Source organism: Notolepis coatsorum (assembly GCF_963971535.1).
Source record: "Notolepis coatsorum genome assembly, contig: SUPER_8_unloc_1, whole genome shotgun sequence".
In the NCBI taxonomy this organism is placed as follows: Eukaryota; Metazoa; Chordata; class Actinopteri; order Aulopiformes; family Paralepididae; genus Notolepis; species Notolepis coatsorum.
The window spans coordinates 1,763,781-1,781,876 of NW_028174873.1; the positions used below are offsets into that span (position 1 = coordinate 1,763,781).

Sequence of the window (18,096 nt, forward strand, 5' to 3'; positions counted from 1 at the left end):
AATGAGAGCGGAACTAAGCCGTCCAGAGCGAAGAGCGGATTTCTCGGCCGCTCCGCGCCGCTCACATGCTCTGGTTCGGACCAATCAGCGTCCTCCTCAGAGGAATGACTGCCAGCTGCCGCCGTGGTTCCGGTGCGACGGCGGCGAGAAGACGGCGAGTTCTGAAAGTTACAAACGGTTTGAAAGGGACGACTTCCCAGATGGTTCTGTGTGACAGCCAGGATATAGGTGACCTCTGACCTCTCCTGAGCTCTGCTCTGTCTCGAGTACGGAGACTTGTGGGGAGAGGAGCAGAGCTCAAAATGTAAATAAACAAAATGTCACTTTAAAAAATAGAATCTTTAGAAACACTTTAAAAGAAGGAGGTACTGTATAGTTTAGATACAGTAAGAGTTAACATTGTAAATTGTATATTGCATAGTAGTGTATATACGGTAAGAACCAGTTTCTTAGCATGTGTTTTTTTTTACCACGCATATCTTGTGTCTTATCTATTTTATTTTTTCGATGCCTATTTTATTCTATTTTATTATTGTATCGTGCACAATCAATGCGGGCAAGAAGACCACCCGCATTTCACTCTATGCCCATTGCCCTGGTATGTATGTGACAAATAAACCTCTTGAATCTTGATTCTTGATTCAGAGCTCATTAATGCATCCAGGATCTCTGTCATCACATCCTGTTCTCTCAGTAGCATGCGGAAGCATAGAATGCGCGTGTGTGCGTGTGCGTGTGTGTGTGCGTGTGCGTGTGCGTGTGCGTGTGTGTGCGCGTGCGCGTGTGTGTGCGGGCACCTGTATTGCATGTGTGTCTCTCTGCGTGAATGTGTGTGTAATGTGTGTGTGTGTGTGTGTGTGTGTGTGTGTGTGTGTGTGTGTGTGTGTGTGTGTGTGTCTGTGTGTGTCTGTGTGTGTGTGTGTGTGTATGTGTGTGTGTGATGTGTGTGTGTGTGTGTGTGTGTGTGTGTGTGTAATGTGTGTGTGTGTCTGTGTGTGTGTCTGTGTGTGTGTGTGTGTGTGTGTGTGTGTGTGTGTGTGTGTGTGTGTGTGTGTGTGTGTGTGTGTGTGTGTGTGTGTGTGTGTGTGTGTCTGTGTCTGTGTCTGTGTGTGTGTGTGTGTGTGTGTGTGTGTGTGTGTGTGTGTGTGTGTGTGTGTGTGTGTGTGTGTGCAGCTGTGAGAGACATGTCTGTTTAATGAGGTTTAGAAGAGCCTTCCTCTCTCAATTACTGTCCATCAGCCCTCCCAGAGGCCACCCAGGGCAGCGGGGGGGGCGAGGGGGGGGGCAGCGGTGGGGGGGGGGGGGGGGGGCGGGGGAAGGGGAGGGGGGCGTCGTGGACTAGGGCTGAGCCCAAACGTTCGAACGTTCTAACCTTTGTTCGTTACGTTGGCATTCGAATTCTAAATCAACATTGGATTTTTTTTTTTTTTTTTTTTTTTTTTAATAAAATAAAAAATTTAAATATTTGTTTCTATTCAATCTGTTTAAACCAATGGGTTTTTTTCTTCACAGTTGCAGATAAAGATTAGGCCACATTAATATTATAGTATTCAAAGAAACTGATGAGTTATATTCATTAAAGAAAGTTGATTTAATTTATTTAGTTGGGCTGGGGCTTCTCCCTGGGCTGGGTCTGGGTCTGGAAAGTTGATTTAATAAACTCATTTAATCAGATTAATCACTTTATTCAAATTGAGGATTTAGTTTGAGGATATTTTAAAAAAAGAAAAAATTAAATATTTTTTTTTTTTTTTTAATAATTGTTTTTTTTTATTATTAAAAAACGGTTCGAACGTTCGTTCGAAAAACCCTGACGAAGTTCAAATCCCAAAAACAGGGTTCGGGGACAGCCTTATCGTGGACTCGTGGTGGCTTGCAGTCATGTCCTCTCTCTAGTTCCTCTCCTTCATGCGTCTACACATGGGTCTCTCAGCCATCAGTGTGACCAGAGAGAGGACACCACTGGGTACCGTGTCGACTCATCTGTGTGACAGTAGTACCATTAGAACCACAGACACGTGTTCAGGATGCCGGGTTGTAGGGTGATAAACCCAAAATGTGTCAAGTCGAGTCAAGTGTTCCTTTATTAATCTCCTTGGAGAAATTCAGGTGTCATAGCAGCATGGGGGGGTGGCTGCATGTAGAATTGGTAATAGTAACTATAGGGAGGTGTAGTGGTTACTTCCTGGTCTATAGGGAGGTGTAGTGGTTACTTCCTGGTCTATAGGGAGGTGTAGTGGTTACTTCCTGGTCTATAGGGAGGTGTAGTGGTTACTTCCTGGTCTATAGGGAGGTGTAGTGGTTACTTCCTGGTCTATAGGGAGGTGTAGTGGTTACTTCCTGGTCTATAGGGAGGTGTAGTTGTTACTTCCTGGTCTATAGGGAGGTGTAGTGGTTACTTCCTGGTCTATAGGGAGGTGTAGTTGTTACTTCCTGGTCTATAGGGAGGTGTAGTGGTTACTTCCTGGTCTATAGGGAGGTGTAGTGGTTACTTCCTGGTCTATAGGCAGGTGTAGTGGTTACTTCCTGGTCTATAGGGAGGTGTAGTGGTTACTTCCTGGTCTATAGGGAGGTGTAGTGGTTACGTCCTGGTCTATAGGGAGGTGTAGTGGTTACTTCCTGGTCTATAGGGAGGTGTAGTGGTTACTTCCTGGTCTACAGGGAGGTGTAGTGGTTACTTCCTGGTCTATAGGGAGGTGTAGTGGTTACTTCCTGGTCTATAGGGAGGTGTAGTTGTTACTCCCTGGTCTATAGGGAGGTGTAGTTGTTACTCCCTGGTCTATAGGGAGGTGTAGTGGTTACTTCCTGGTCTATAGGGAGGTGTAGTGGTTACTTCCTGGTCTATAGGGAGGTGTAGTTGTTACTCCCTGGTCTATAGGGAGGTGTAGTGGTTACTTCCTGGTCTATAGGGAGGTGTAGTTGTTACTTCCTGGTCTATAGGGAGGTGTAGTTGTTACTTCCTGGTCTATAGGGAGGTGTAGTTGTTACTCCCTGGTCTATAGGGAGGTGTAGTGGTTACTTCCTGGTCTATAGGGAGGTGTAGTGGTTACTTCCTGGTCTATAGGGAGGTGTAGTTGTTACTCCCTGGTCTATAGGGAGGTGTAGTTGTTACTCCCTGGTCTATAGGGAGGTGTAGTGGTTACTTCCTGGTCTATAGGGAGGTGTAGTGGTTACTTCCTGGTCTATAGGGAGGTGTAGTGGTTACTTCCTGGTCTATAGGGAGGTGTAGTGGTTACTTCCTGGTCTATAGGGAGGTGTAGTGGTTACTTCCTGGTCTATAGGGAGGTGTAGTGGTTACTTCCTGGTCTATAGGGAGGTGTAGTTGTTACTTCCTGGTCTATAGGGAGGTGTAGTGGTTACTTCCTGGTCTATAGGGAGGTGTAGTGGTTACTTCCTGGTCTATAGGGAGGTGTAGTGGTTACTTCCTGGTCTATAGGGAGGTGTAGTTGTTACTCCCTGGTCTATAGGGAGGTGTAGTGGTTACTTCCTGGTCTATAGGGAGGTGTAGTGGTTACTTCCTGGTCTATAGGGAGGTGTAGTTGTTACTTCCTGGTCTATAGGGAGGTGTAGTGGTTACTTCCTGGTCTACAGGGAGGTGTAGTGGTTACTTCCTGGTCTATAGGGAGGTGTAGTTGTTACTTCCTGGTCTATAGGGAGGTGTAGTTGTTACTCCCTGGTCTATAGGGAGGTGTAGTTGTTACTCCCTGGTCTATAGGGAGGTGTAGTGGTTACTTCCTGGTCTATAGGGAGGTGTAGTGGTTACGTCCTGGTCTATAGGGAGGTGTAGTGGTTACTTCCTGGTCTATAGGGAGGTGTAGTTGTTACTCCCTGGTCTATAGGGAGGTGTAGTTGTTACTTCCTGGTCTATAGGGAGGTGTAGTGGTTACTTCCTGGTCTATAGGGAGGTGTAGTGGTTACTATAGGGAGGTGTAGTGGTTACTTCCTGGTCTATAGGGAGGTGTAGTTGTTACTCCCTGGTCTATAGGGAGGTGTAGTGGTTACTTCCTGGTCTATAGGGAGGTGTAGTGGTTACTTCCTGGTCTATAGGGAGGTGTAGTGGTTACTTCCTGGTCTATAGGGAGGTGTAGTGGTTTGGTCTATAGGGAGGTGTAGTTGTTACTTCCTGGTCTATAGGGAGGTGTAGTGGTTTGGTCTATAGGGAGGTGTAGTGGTTACTTCCTGGTCTATAGGGAGGTGTAGTGGTTACTTCCTGGTCTATAGGGAGGTGTAGTGGTTACTTCCTGGTCTATAGGGAGGTGTAGTGGTTACTTCCTGGTCTATAGGGAGGTGTAGTGGTTTGGTCTATAGGGAGGTGTAGTGGTTACTTCCTGGTCTATAGGGAGGTGTAGTGGTTACTTCCTGGTCTATAGGGAGGTGTAGTGGTTACTTCCTGGTCTATAGGGAGGTGTAGTGGTTTGGTCTATAGGGAGGTGTAGTGGTTACTTCCTGGTCTATAGGGAGGTGTAGTGGTTACTTCCTGGTCTATAGGGAGGTGTAGTGGTTACGTCATTGCCGTTTTCCGTGTTCCACCCTCTGTCCAACGCAATGTATTTCCCCATTGCCCATTTCTAAATCGTCTCGTTTTAAAACAAATAAAGCATTAACATTTGCACGGTGTACCTTTCTGTGCTTATTCATCCCCAAGCTATAGCTCAACATGAAAATATTTGCAATTAATCATAAAAAGAAAATCGCCACATTTTATTTTAACCAAAAATGCTTAAACAATAATGTTAGTGATAGAAGGGAACTCATTTTGTGCAAAAATGGAACGCTTTTCAATTTCCACACGGCAGAATTGTTACAATAGCCGATAATCCATTTTCCCAATGATGAATCCCTATACGGGTGGAACAACCAGTGACGTCAGACTACACCTCCCTATAGAGAGCATAGAACAAAGTGCGAAGGAATAATGGTGATAGTGATAATAGTGATAACAGTAGTGAACAGTAGTGAATGGCAGGATTCAATCAGATAGTAGTAATATTAGCGATGATATGTATACATGGTCCAAATCGTAGTAACACCCTGCCCCAGAGTCCGTGCAGTTCTCAAGTTCACCAGCCGTCAGCTCTCCACCACTTGGCAGCAGTCTGTGTGGATCCTGATGGCTACTGGCACGGAGGGCTGGCAGAGGCGGTTTGTGGTGTGTCGTGGGTAGAGCTGCCGCGATTACCGCATTACCGCGGTATCGCTGTTACATCACGGCCACCGCAGAGTAGGCTGAATACCGCGTCACCGCTGGTTTTTATAATAATAATAATAATTTACCCTCCTCTCGTTGGGCTTGCGGCTCTGCAGATATACCCTACTCGTCTATCGAGGTTCCAAGCGACCCTATTGGGTACCAGAAAAGTCACGTGAAACATTGCAGACCACTGATTGGTCAGAAGAGAGACGCGTCACACGTTTTTACGTCCTGAATGTCAGTTCATCACAACAGCTAATAACGTTAGCTTTAACTCTCCGCCGGAGTGGACTATCATCGCTCTTCAGGAGTACTAAACGAGACATAATGATTTTACTGTCTGCAACGAATGTTATAATAAAAGCCCTTCGTTCTATACACTTGTCTGATTGAAAACGTTATTAACAGACCGCAGAATGGGACAACTCAGCAGTCAGCACGCTCTGAGCAAAGAAAGGAACTGAGATATGAATAGAGTATTGCTTGCTATGGTCCGGTAAATACGCTGATGTTATTGAACGCATAACTATATAATGTCAATGCCACAAAACGAATGCCTTTATTATAAAGTAGTAACTTTATAGTAATAATAATAAGAAAGGGTCGGGGGGGTGCCCGCGACACCGAGTGAACTGCGCATCCGTGTTTCACTTTCAATAACTAATGCGTGCTTGCCGAATCCCAAACAATATTCATGCTGTAAAGTCATCCTCTAAAGATAGACATTTAGACTAGAGGCAGGCTATAGGCTATATGCTATAAAGAGTAGACTACTACTACTAAAAAAAAAAAATGCATTCAAATTTTTTTTTTTTTTTTGTGTGCGTGCGGTAAAAACCGCGGCGGTAGGAAATATTTTGCAAATTTGTGCGATAAGGAAATAATCAATACCGCGGCAGCTCTAGTCGTGGGGGGATAAGTCTATGACTGAATGTGCTCCTCGTCTTGGCTAGCTCTTCATAGAGGGGGTGGGAGGGGTTCTCCAGTATAGCATCCAGCTTTGTCCTTGTATCGATGCCAACATTATGAATCTCGTACTGTCCTGATTTTGCCCATATTGATATGTTAGCTAAATACATTCTTCCATTGCTAAGGACGTACAGACAACCAAATCACATGTTGACAGATAAACATTACAAACATGTCGACACACAAACATTACAAGCATGTTGACAAACATATTGACAAAGGGCCAACATGAATATCGTATTTGAGCACTGGTGTTTAAAAGATGAATTATCATTTAATTTATCGTTACCGTGATGAATATAGTTGTTTTTCTTCCATTTTACCCATTCTGTCTGCACCTAGTTCTCATCTATTTATGACTGATGTGTCAAACTAATATTTTTTATTTTTGTCTAAAGAAATCCATTGTGTTCTCTCATTTGTGAGTTGGCTCACTCTGCACTTTGGGGTGAAACACCAGAAGAATTGTCCAATACTGTCCAATACTGTCCATATTTCTGTCCAATACTGTCCATATTTCTGTCCAATACTGTCCATATTTCTAAAGATTGTAAATGGACAGATACCTCAGGATGTCCATCCAAAGGTCTGTAGTAGGGGGTGTAACGATGCATCGATTAATCGAAATGCATCGATTCTAATGTGTTCGATTCGATGCATCGATTTGAATATGTTAGAATCGATTATAATCTAAATGAATCTAAACCTTTTTAATGTTTTTTTTTTGTGTGTATTGTTTTTATTGACCTATAGTCCATTCATGCTGAGTGAATCCGTTCCCCCAGCCACATTTGTGTATTAAAATTTTTGGGGGGAATTAACTGATAGAAAATCTATCGAAAATTAATCAAAAATTAATCGAATCGAATCGTGGTCAAGTGAAGAGATTTCATGGTGCATTGAATCGTTGCCTGAAGAATCGTAATCGAATCGAATCGTTGTGAGGTCGCATCGTTACAGCCCTAGTCTGTTGCATTCAGAAATATGTCAAATTGCAGAAGCTCAAAATGGCATAAATGCCTTTTCCATGAATCTTTAAAAACCTTTATTTCACAGCTAGTTCATAATTTAACAATATAAAAACACCTGTTGACATGTAAATCATTCTGCTGACGTGATTAGTCCTTTGTCTCCTACATTCCTTTAGTCTCCTTGTCTCCTACATTCCTTTAGTCTCCTTGTCTCCTACATTCCTTTAGTCTCCTTGTCTCCTACATTCCTTTAGTCTCCTTGTCTCCTACATTCCTTTAGTCTCCTTGTCTCCTACATTCCTTTAGTCTCCTTGTCTCCTACATTCCTTTAGTCTCCTTGTCTCCTACATTCCTTTACATTTTACTTGACTTGACATGACATGAGCCCACAAAGTCGGCAACTAATATGTTGTCGTGGACCAACTCCAAAAAGTACCACTTGATGACATCACAGATCCACGCCTTGAGCCTCGAGGCTGTGATTTCCATCGGAGGGAGACATTTGTCAAAGTGTACAGATAGTGACTGGACCGTCACAGATCATTGGAATCACACAACGTCGTCTATTCTGGATCTGCCCCTTTCGTTTTGGCCAGAGAACATAAGCCTACTTAGGGAAGAACATAATTAGGGACCCAGAGAGGGGGAACACCAAACATGTGAACATGTCAGAGAGCATTCTGCTTCAAGTGCAGGCAAGTCACGCTTCACTGTTGTCCACCAGTCACACCGGTAGCAGCCGACAAGCAGAGCTACGTGTCCCGTTACATGAGATACGGCACAAACACGTCTCGACAAGAAGAAGCATCATTCATCTCTAGGCTTCACGCCTTTATTTGTGAATATTTTCTTTGAGTTTTCCACGAGATGGTCTTCTAGTCTGAATAATCCGGGACATACAGTGAAGCTACTGTGTATGAATGGGAAAAGAAAGATAATATAGTTGTGTTGTGATTTCACTTGTTGCGAACAAAAAGCTTCGGTACAAAGATACGAGGCTACAAATGGCCTGGGGAACTTTGGTGGCTAACATTTAGGATATTATCGGTGAAAGCTGACCACCCACACAATGGTCAGAGGGGTAGGTCAGCAGGTCAAGAGATTCTTAGTTGACTAACAGATTTTGTGGACTAATCGATTTGTTGATTTAAAAAATAAATCTGTATTGTGAGGTCAGATTTATTGAGTTATAATAATGTTTCTACTTTAGACAGATGAACGTGTTTCTACATTAGACAGATTAACGTGTTTCTACATTAGACAGATTAACGTGTCTCTACATTAGACAGAATAACGTGTTTCTACATTAGACAGATTAACGTGTTTCTACATTAGACAGATGAACGTGTTTCTACATTAGACAGATTAACGTGTTTCTACATTAGACAGATTAACGTGTCTCTACATTAGACAGATTAACGTGTTTCTACATTAGACAGATTAACGTGTTTCTACATTAGACAGATTAACGTGTTTCTACATTAGACAGATTAACGTGTTTCTACATTAGACAGATTAACGTGTTTCTACATTAGACAGATTAACGTGTTTCTACATTAGACAGAATAACGTGTTTCCACATTAGACAGATGAACGTGTTTCTACATTAGACAGATTAACGTGTTTCCACATTAGACAGATGAGCGTGTTTCTACATTAGACAGATTAACGTGTTTCCACATTAGACAGATGAACGTGTTTCTACATTAGACAGATTAACGTGTTTCCACATTAGACAGATTAACGTGTTTCCACATTAGACAGATGAACGTGTTTCTACATTAGACAGATTAACGTGTTTCTACATTAGACAGATTAACGTGTCTCTACATTAGACAGAATAACGTGTTTCTACATTAGACAGATTAACGTGTTTCTACATTAGACAGATTAACGTGTTTCTACATTAGACAGATTAACGTGTTTCTACATTAGACAGATTAACGTGTTTCTACATTAGACAGATTAACGTGTTTCTACATTAGACAGATTAACGTGTTTCTACATTAGACAGAATAACGTGTTTCTACATTAGACAGATTAACGTGTTTCCACATTAGACAGATGAGCGTGTTTCTACATTAGACAGATTAACGTGTTTCCACATTAGACAGATGAACGTGTTTCTACATTAGACAGATTAACGTGTTTCCACATTAGACAGATGAGCGTGTTTCTACATTAGACAGATTAACGTGTTTCCACTTTAGACAGATGAACGTGTTTCTACATTAGACAGATTAACGTGTTTCCACATTAGACAGATTAACGTGTTTCCACATTAGACAGATGAACATGTTTCTACATTAGACAGATTAACGTGTTTCTACATTAGACAGATGAACGTGTTTCCACATTAGACAGATGAACGTGTTTCTACATTAGACAGATTAACGTGTTTCTACATTAGACAGATTAACGTGTTTCCACATTAGACAGATGAACGTGTTTCCACATTAGACAGATGAACGTGTTTCTACATTAGACAGATTAACGTGTTTCTACATTAGACAGATGAACGTGTTTCCACATTAGACAGATGAGCGTGTTTCTACATTAGACAGATTAACGTGTTTCCACATTAGACAGATGAACGTGTTTCTACATTAGACAGATTAACGTGTTTCCACATTAGACAGATTAACGTGTTTCCACATTAGACAGATTAACGTGTTTCTACATTAGACAGATTAACGTGTTTCTACATTAGACAGATTAACGTGATTTGATGTAATTCCTGAAATGATGTGGATTAAATGGACATTCCGTTAGTGCTTTTATTCACAGCGATTTAAACAAGTATGCCTCACATTCACCCAATCGCTCACACCGGCGGGATCAGTCAGGACTACCGCGTGTGGCTCAAGGACACTCCAGCAAGCTGCTGCGGGGACGAATATTTATGAAATCTGCGCTTTGAGGTGAAGGGTTTTATTCCAGTAGACCGTCGTCCTCATTACCGAGTCCGCTCTCAGCGCTCTAATGGCACCGGTGCGGTCGTAAAATGCATTGATTTTAAAGAGATTTCTTTCCCCTCTCTCTCCACTAGGGGCAGCATTTCTTTCTTCTTTCCTCTGGAGCAATGGGTGCACTATCGTGTTATCCCTGTCAAGCTGTGCGAGAGCCTTCTATAACCCCCCCCCCCACCCCACTCCACCCCCAAACAAATAAATAAACACACACACACACACACGCGCACACACGCACACACACACACACACGCACACACCCTTTCAAATGTGTCCCTTGAGGAGAAGACTGTGTTAAAAACCTAATTCACACCATTGTCTTTTTAAGACAAATAAACAGATAAATGTATACGTGCACCTGCGCAGGCAACACATACACACACGCACTCTCTCTCTCTCTCTCTCCCTCCCTCTCTCTCTCTCTCTCTCGCACGCGCACGTAATACACACACATTACCCACCATGCCCCCAACGGTGAGTAGTCACTCACAGAGCCACTCTCCCGCCCACTGATGCACAAACACACACACACAGAGACCCTGACTCAGAGAGAAAACACACACACACCCATACACAGATACACACACACACACATACACACACACACACACCACGGAGGAGAGAGCAAAGGGGATCTCCGTTTCCACCGCTGCTCTATTATTAGATCTTCAGCCCAGAGACAAAATAATCATACGTTGATCTGAATCACCGGAGAAGCTACAGTAGCGCCGGCGTCGTGTGCTCTGTCTCCAGAAACACCATCATTATGCCACAAGAAACGGGCAGAGAAACGGTAATGAGTCACACTTTGTCGTGGGTTCGCCGCGTGTCACGACGAGCCGCCCAGCGCAAGATGGAGAAAGAAATACAGTTTCCCTATAGTTTAAAAAAAAAAAACGATAAAACAGGGCGGCCGGGGTAGCGCAGCGGACTAAGCGTCTGTCTACCACCGCAGAGACACTGGTATCGGATCCGGCTGCCAGCGGTGCCTCCGGCTTGGGCCGGTCGTCATACTAACATAATTGGCAGTGTCAGCGGGAGGGAAGCCGGTGGGTGGGTATCCTGGTCGTTGTAATAAACAGCGACTCCTACAGGTCGGTCAGGGTGCCTGCACAGCGAGGGAGGGAGATGGTGAAGGTAGTGTGCCCTCCCACACGTTACACCGCGCCAATGAGAGTCCGCGCTGGCAGGTGAAAAGAGGCTGCTGGCTGTCTCCTATGTATCGGAGGAAGCATGTGATAGACTTCAGGGCTCCCTAGACGACCAGTGGGGGGCACATGTGCGCAACGACCAGGAAGGGGAGGGGGGAATTGGCATAACGACCAAAAAAATTGGGATGGGAGGAAAATACAGAAAAATCGGAGGAGAAAAAGTGGATGAAAAAAAAAGAAATACACTAAAACAGAAACCGAAGCTTCCCTTTAACGTATAGGTGTTATGTTAATCACAATATGTGACGGAATAATCCTGTCGTATTTGTTCGACAACCGCTTTTTCTCCGTTATCGAGCAGCAGACCCTGTCGGAAATAGCGATGCCACAGCTCACTTTAAAGTAAAGGTGTGTGGGTTTTACAGCCCGATCTACTCAAAATAGGTCAATAAAGTACTTAGCGACCACAGGAAAGAGGTACATTATTGTACCTCGTGCTGTAGCCACGAGTAATATATTTACAAAAATGTACAATGTGTATGTATTACAAATAAGTACAATATAACATATTCTGTGCATTCAGTAGAAAGCTATCCGGCTGCAAGCTGAATGGAAGCGGATAGGGATGAACTAGCCTATAGCTCTCCCGGGGGTTCTAAGCTATAGGCTAGCTGGTCCGTATCCGCTTCCATTCATTTGTGATAAGCTAGGCTAGCTGGTCCGTATCCACGCACAGAGAGGAACTTGGTATCTATCTTCTTGTCTGGTTCTGGAGAAGACGGCGAGCACACATCCCATAATGTTGTCACGTCTGTCTGCATATTGCCGTATTGGGCACTATAGCCTAATCCGAATTAAACCCCATTTTAGGAATCTGTATAAACCTCGACATACACCATGTTTGTTATTGTTGAACACATAAGCCTCTTATCCCTCTTTTTAGCTCAGTTACATCTCTGTTTGATGAACAGGGGTCACTGGGGTTCTGGTAAACGACCTGGACCCGCCGTGTCCTCTTGCCTACGTGGGTCTTTAGATGTTCACTTTTTCAGTCTCAGGTATCGGTATCGATGCAGAGTACCGATCCGACCCATTACTTTTTTATTTATTTTTTTTTAAATCTTTTTCCCCCTTCTTTTTCCGTTTTGCCAATTCCCAATCCCCTTCCTGGTCGTTGCGCACTCTGCCCCCTACCGTCGGTCTGGGAGGGCGGAGACCATCACATGCTTCCTCCGACACCTGTGTAGCCAGCCCACCGCTTCTTTTCACCTGGCAGCGCGGTCTCTCACTGGGGGAGTGAAACGTGTGGAAGGTCACACTACCTCCCTCCAGATCCTTCCCTCGCTGTGCAGGCGCCCCGACCGAACTGTAGGAGTCGCTGTTTACAATGACCAGGACCCACCCTCGCCGGGTTTCCCACCCGCTAACACTGCCAATTGTGTCAGTATGGACGGTCGGCCAAGCCGGAGGCACCGCAGCTGGATTCGATCCCACTGGCTCTGTGGTGGTAGACAGACGCGTAGTCCGCTGCGCTACCCGGCCGCCCTCCGACCCATTACTTTTAATGAACAATACAGACTTGGACCGTCATTTTGGGGTCCTTGGACAAACATTATTGAGACATAATGGATTTTTCTCTATTAGAGAGTTAACGTGTCAAACATTTTGCTAATCAAGTCACTTTGCTTTGATTTCTGACATGTACACGTGTTTCTTGATATCGGATTTAGTATCTGGGAATATCCAATACCGATATTCTATTTGAGCCTGGTATCGGACCGATATCGGTGCATCCCTAATGATTACATGGCCTATGTGGGTTTCACATGTTAGTAGTAACGCATGATCCTAAAAATAGACCTACCCAATCCAACCCAAAAACGGGCTAGATTTAGTATCTACAAAAGTATCCGGGGGATTGCGTGGAGAGAGTCTCGGTCATCAAGTTCCTGGGTGTCCACCTGGAGGATGACCTGACCTGGAGAACCAACACCACGGCGATCGTGAAGAAGGCACAGCAGAGACTCTACTTCCTGAGAATACTGAGGAACTACCACCTCAGACAAGACCTGCTTGTGTCTTTTTACCGCTGCTCCGTGGAAACTAAAGCATCCTCACCTACTGCATCAACGTGTGGTTCCTCAGCTGCACAGCCGCAGAGAGGAAGGCGCTCCAGAGGGTCGTCGACTCGGCCCAGAAGATCATCGGCTGCCCCCTCCCCTCACTGGAGGGACTATACAACTTAACCGCTGTCTTAAGAAGGCAGTCAAAATACTGAAGGACCCACACCACCCGGGCAACAAGCACCTCGTGCGGCTGCGCTCGGGCAGGCGTTTCAGCGTCATGCCCACCCGGACTAACAGACTGAAGTTTAGTTTTTATCCCAGGGCCATATGTGCACTAAACTCAGCAAAAATGTAAAACAACAATCTCTCTGCACCCCCCCCCCCCCCCCACACACACACAACACTAGGGGATAGTGTTTATCTTTTTTTAATTTTGTTGTAACATTGTAACAATGGGTATCACAGTGGCTAAAAAACTGATAGCATCACGATGGTTTCAAACGGGAAAAATGTGCCGGAAGGTCTGGATTCTTACATATCTCGATGTGATTTATCAAGAAATATCTACAGCAAGAATTTTGGGTCTCAATGAATCCAAAATGACAATGTGGTTAGAAGTGGTGGAGAGAATACAAGCTAGCATATAATGGTAGTGTATGGTTAGGAACAAGTTATAATGGTTGGATTATCCAATGGGGGGTCCGGGAGGGGGGGTACGAGCTGGAGCATATGTGTGTAGGGTATTAGATAACATGAGGTATTAGGGGTATATCCTGTATAAGACAATTAACTAAAATGTGATCTCATTGGATGTGCACTGTCAACTAATGCTTGTATATCTTATCGTGTGTTGTCATGTTTGTTTATGTGTTTGTTTAAAAAATAATAAAAAAATAAAATACAAAAACATTGTAACAATGACAATAAAGATCATTCTATTCCATCCTTTGTTTGACTATATAAAGGTCTGTTCTGTCAGGTCTGTCCTGCTGCGGCTCCCAGGCAGTTTAATCACATTATTAATGCGGGCGTCGTCCGTCTGATCACGCTGTACTTTCCTCTCGGTCCCAGATGGGTATTTTCACGTTGTCATTCCCAGCACAGTTCCGGCGCCTATTTTTGATTCAGAATCAGGCCAAGCGGCAGTGGAACTCCGAGTATAGAGTTCGGTCAAGGGGATGGAAAGAGAAAACTTTTAAATTGATAATAATAATAATACGGTATATGTTACAGTATATAGGTGTTCTGTGAATCGGGAAAGTAACGCACACGGATCTGATTTGCATGTGTATACGGATCTGTCTCTGATGACAGGTTCCCATTATTGGATATTATTATAATAATGATACATTTTTAAAATAATTAATAAATCAATCAATAAAAAGCCAAAATGTACAGGTTTACTGTTACATCTCAGAGGATTATGCGGCTTATCAAAGCAGGACTAATACCCTATATACATACAATTATTTCATATTCAAAAAGAATATGCATTCGACGAGGAGCATGTTGCAAACGTGTCAACATGAATAATACAGATCTTAAAGGGGTGTCTTGTCACAACGTAGCCTAGTATAACAATAGCCTATAGGTGTATAACAGTCTATAACGATATAGCCTATAAAGGTATAGCTTCGGGGGCGACAGTGGCTCAGGAGGTAGAGCAGTCGTCTGGCAATTCGGAGGTTCCCGGTTCGATTCCCGCTCCTCCCGGGCAGCGTGTCGAAGTGTCCTTGAGCAAGACACTTAACCCCTAATTGCTCCCGATGAGCAGGTTGTGGCACCTCGCGTGGTCTCCTCCGCCGTCGGTGTGTGAATGTGAGGAACAAATTGTAAAGCGCTTTGGATAAAACTAAAAGCAGCCATTTACCATCTAATGACGCTCAGAAGCCGCGCGCTATAGATAGACCTGCGTGCGAGATGCGCTCCTCTCCTCATGCGAGCTGGCTTCTGGTGGATGACGTGCCAAGGGGTCCTATACATACGTCACCAGAAGGAGTGACGTCGTGGTGTTACGCAAAAGCGAGGATTCACCTTATCGATACAGCGAGGCGAGGGGTGTGCTGATCGATTCAAGTGGGAATGAATGGCGTTCATTAAAATGTGCATCCAGTTTTGCCCGCTGATCGATATCCGCCGTACAGTACGTGTCAGAATCCGAATCAGAAAGGTCTTTATTGCCAAGTAGGATATAGTTTTCACATAATACATACAAGGAATTTGATTGGCTCGTTTTGGTGCGACATTATTATTATTAACGGACAGATTACAGTATAGAATAAAATAAAAAGGGGGAATAAAATAGAATGGAATATATTATAAACACTCAATTAGAATAGAAGCATCAATAGAATAGTATAGATATTATCGATTATGATGACACTTTTATAAACTTATTATAGGACAATAAACGGATCATTAATGTCGACACACTCTCATTTCATTCTACTGTCCAGCTGTCTGTCAGTGCAGCATGATAATATACATCGTCCATCTCTCTCAGCACGAGGCTATCATTGGCCCCCAGCCAGGGATTATATTTGTCCACAACATCCAAACATCGACAATAAAACTGTCACTTTATAAATAATAATGACAACTATAACTAACTACTCTCTTGTTGTGAGTGAGTTCGCGTCGCCCTACAACACACGCAACCTTCACATCCTCTGTGCGTAAAACACCTCCAACTTCTGCAACCCGGAGGATAGTAACGTTCAATTAATTAATATATAACCACCAGCACACAACTAGTTCCAAAACGACACGCTTTGAATAAAACATGCAACATATGGACGGTCGGAAATAATAACAAGAAGAAGAAGAAGAAGAAGAAAGAGAGGGACTTGACTCAACTATTTGTACAGGTGCTGCAGACACAGGTCCAGACACTCGCCCTCCGCCTCGTCCTCCGACACCAGGTCCGACAGCGGGCGCATCGGCAGCGGCGCGTCCTCCCGCAGCGGGGGCCTCATCTCCCGCATGAAGAGCTCCAGGAACCTGCGGAAGGTCTTCTCCTCCGTCGCTGCAGCAGAGCCGGCCATCATCGTGCACTGCTTCTCATTCCTCCTGGACCGACACCGGGGCGAGAGGGGAGCTGCGAGCCGAGGAAGCGACGACAAGACGAGACTAGAATAATAACTAACACAACCCGGCTGCCTGCTGGACGGTTTCCCCCAATCAGCGGCTGTGTGTGGACGCGCTGCGCGTGACCCTGGCTGGGACTCTGTGACTCAACCGGAGGAGGACGCGGTGCCGGTGGATGATGAGTATGACGGTGACGTCACGTGCCGGTTCCCGGTAGGGTGACCACCTGTCCCGCGACTCGCGGGACAGTCCTGATATTGGGCCGTTTGTCCCGCGTCCCGCAACAACAAAACAATGTCCTGCAATTCAAAAAAAAAAAGAAAAAAAATTATTTTTTATTTTTTATTTTTTATTTTTTATCTTTCAAAGATTATTATTTAAAAAATGTTTTAAATGTTGTTAATTTAATGCCTCGTTCCAATACCCTCGTATATTTAAAATAAAAAAATCGGGCGATGTCACAAACCAATGCATTGCGCAGCCGAGCAATAGTATCCATCTGCAGGACCACAGCACTGACACATTCCGGACCGCGACATTTTGCGGACCCACACTCTCCAGACCCTCGCTCCCATTGGCTGATTTGGGTCACGTGACCGTCCCACCCAATGGCTGAATTGGAGTGGGACGGTCACGTGACCCAAATCAGCCAATGGGAGCGAGGGTCTGGAGAGTGTGGGTCCGCAAAGTGTCACGGTCCTTAGTGTGTCGGTGCTGTGGTCCTGCAGCAGGATGCATCTCCAGCCAAGGCTGCTGAGCAGCTCACTCGAGTCGCGCTGCCTGTCACCTGTCCGAGCCGGTGTTCTGCGAAATTCTACTACTCTGCTGAGAACTGCTGCCGTAGCGCGAATCGCCTATATGTTTGGACAGCTGGGTGACGTCACCCTATAGTTCACTCCGAATTCCAACAGGTGTACCGACATTTTGTCATCTACAAATACATTCGGCTGCAAAGCCAATTACATGCAAATATGTACATGCATAGATATATACAGTTCAAAAGGTGCAATGAAAAACATATGTTTAAGATATTGTTTAAGATATATCAACAACAAGACTCAACAAGACGTTCGTCAGCAAGGTGGCAGGATATAGTGTGAACGATTGTGGGTCATGCGCATTTCGCAGAACACCGTTTCAGATGATCCCCATCCCCACCGCTTCACCATCACCCATGGAGGAGAGGGGGACGTCACGTATAGTTGTTCAGAGGAGCGCCTCTTCAGCAAGTCTGGCCCAACTATTATTGAGAACTGAATCAGAGGGTCGGTTTGTTATAATAACAGAATACACAGGGAGTATCGCCGGGACACTGTCCAGAGGGAAGGGGGCAATAGAATCCGGAGGCTAATATCCCCTAAAACCGGAGGTGAGTTTAATAAGATTAATAACAAAATGAGCTATATATAGCCTACCATCTGCGTCGAATATGATATATAGGCATTTAAATAATAAATACAATGTCCCGCACTGTCCCGCAAGAGCAGTGCTGCTGTCCTGCGACTGAACCATTTTGACCTGGTCACCCTAGTTCCCGGTGTCGAGAGAGAGAAAATGCCAAGCGAGCGTGAGCGCGCACGACGCACCGGAGGGGGGGGGGGGGGCATGATGACAGACAGCCCGTTGGAAAACAAGTCGCACTACTTCAGGCGCACCGCACGCACCGGGTTCGTTAACCCGGCTGTCGTGTGG

General features: G+C 44.6%; 1 protein-coding gene across 1 annotated transcript in view; it reads right to left on the reverse strand.

Moving 5' to 3' along the window:
• ppm1e (protein phosphatase, Mg2+/Mn2+ dependent, 1E) overlaps window positions 1-16,471 on the reverse strand; it is a 184,448-nt gene extending 167,977 nt beyond the window's left edge. Inside the window, exon 1 of the mRNA XM_084338364.1 lies at window positions 16,174-16,471. Within this exon, the coding sequence (XP_084194490.1) occupies window positions 16,174-16,364 (191 nt within the window). The 5' untranslated portion in view covers window positions 16,365-16,471. The remainder of the gene's footprint in view (window positions 1-16,173) is intronic.
• Between the last annotated feature and the right edge of the window lie 1,625 nt (window positions 16,472-18,096).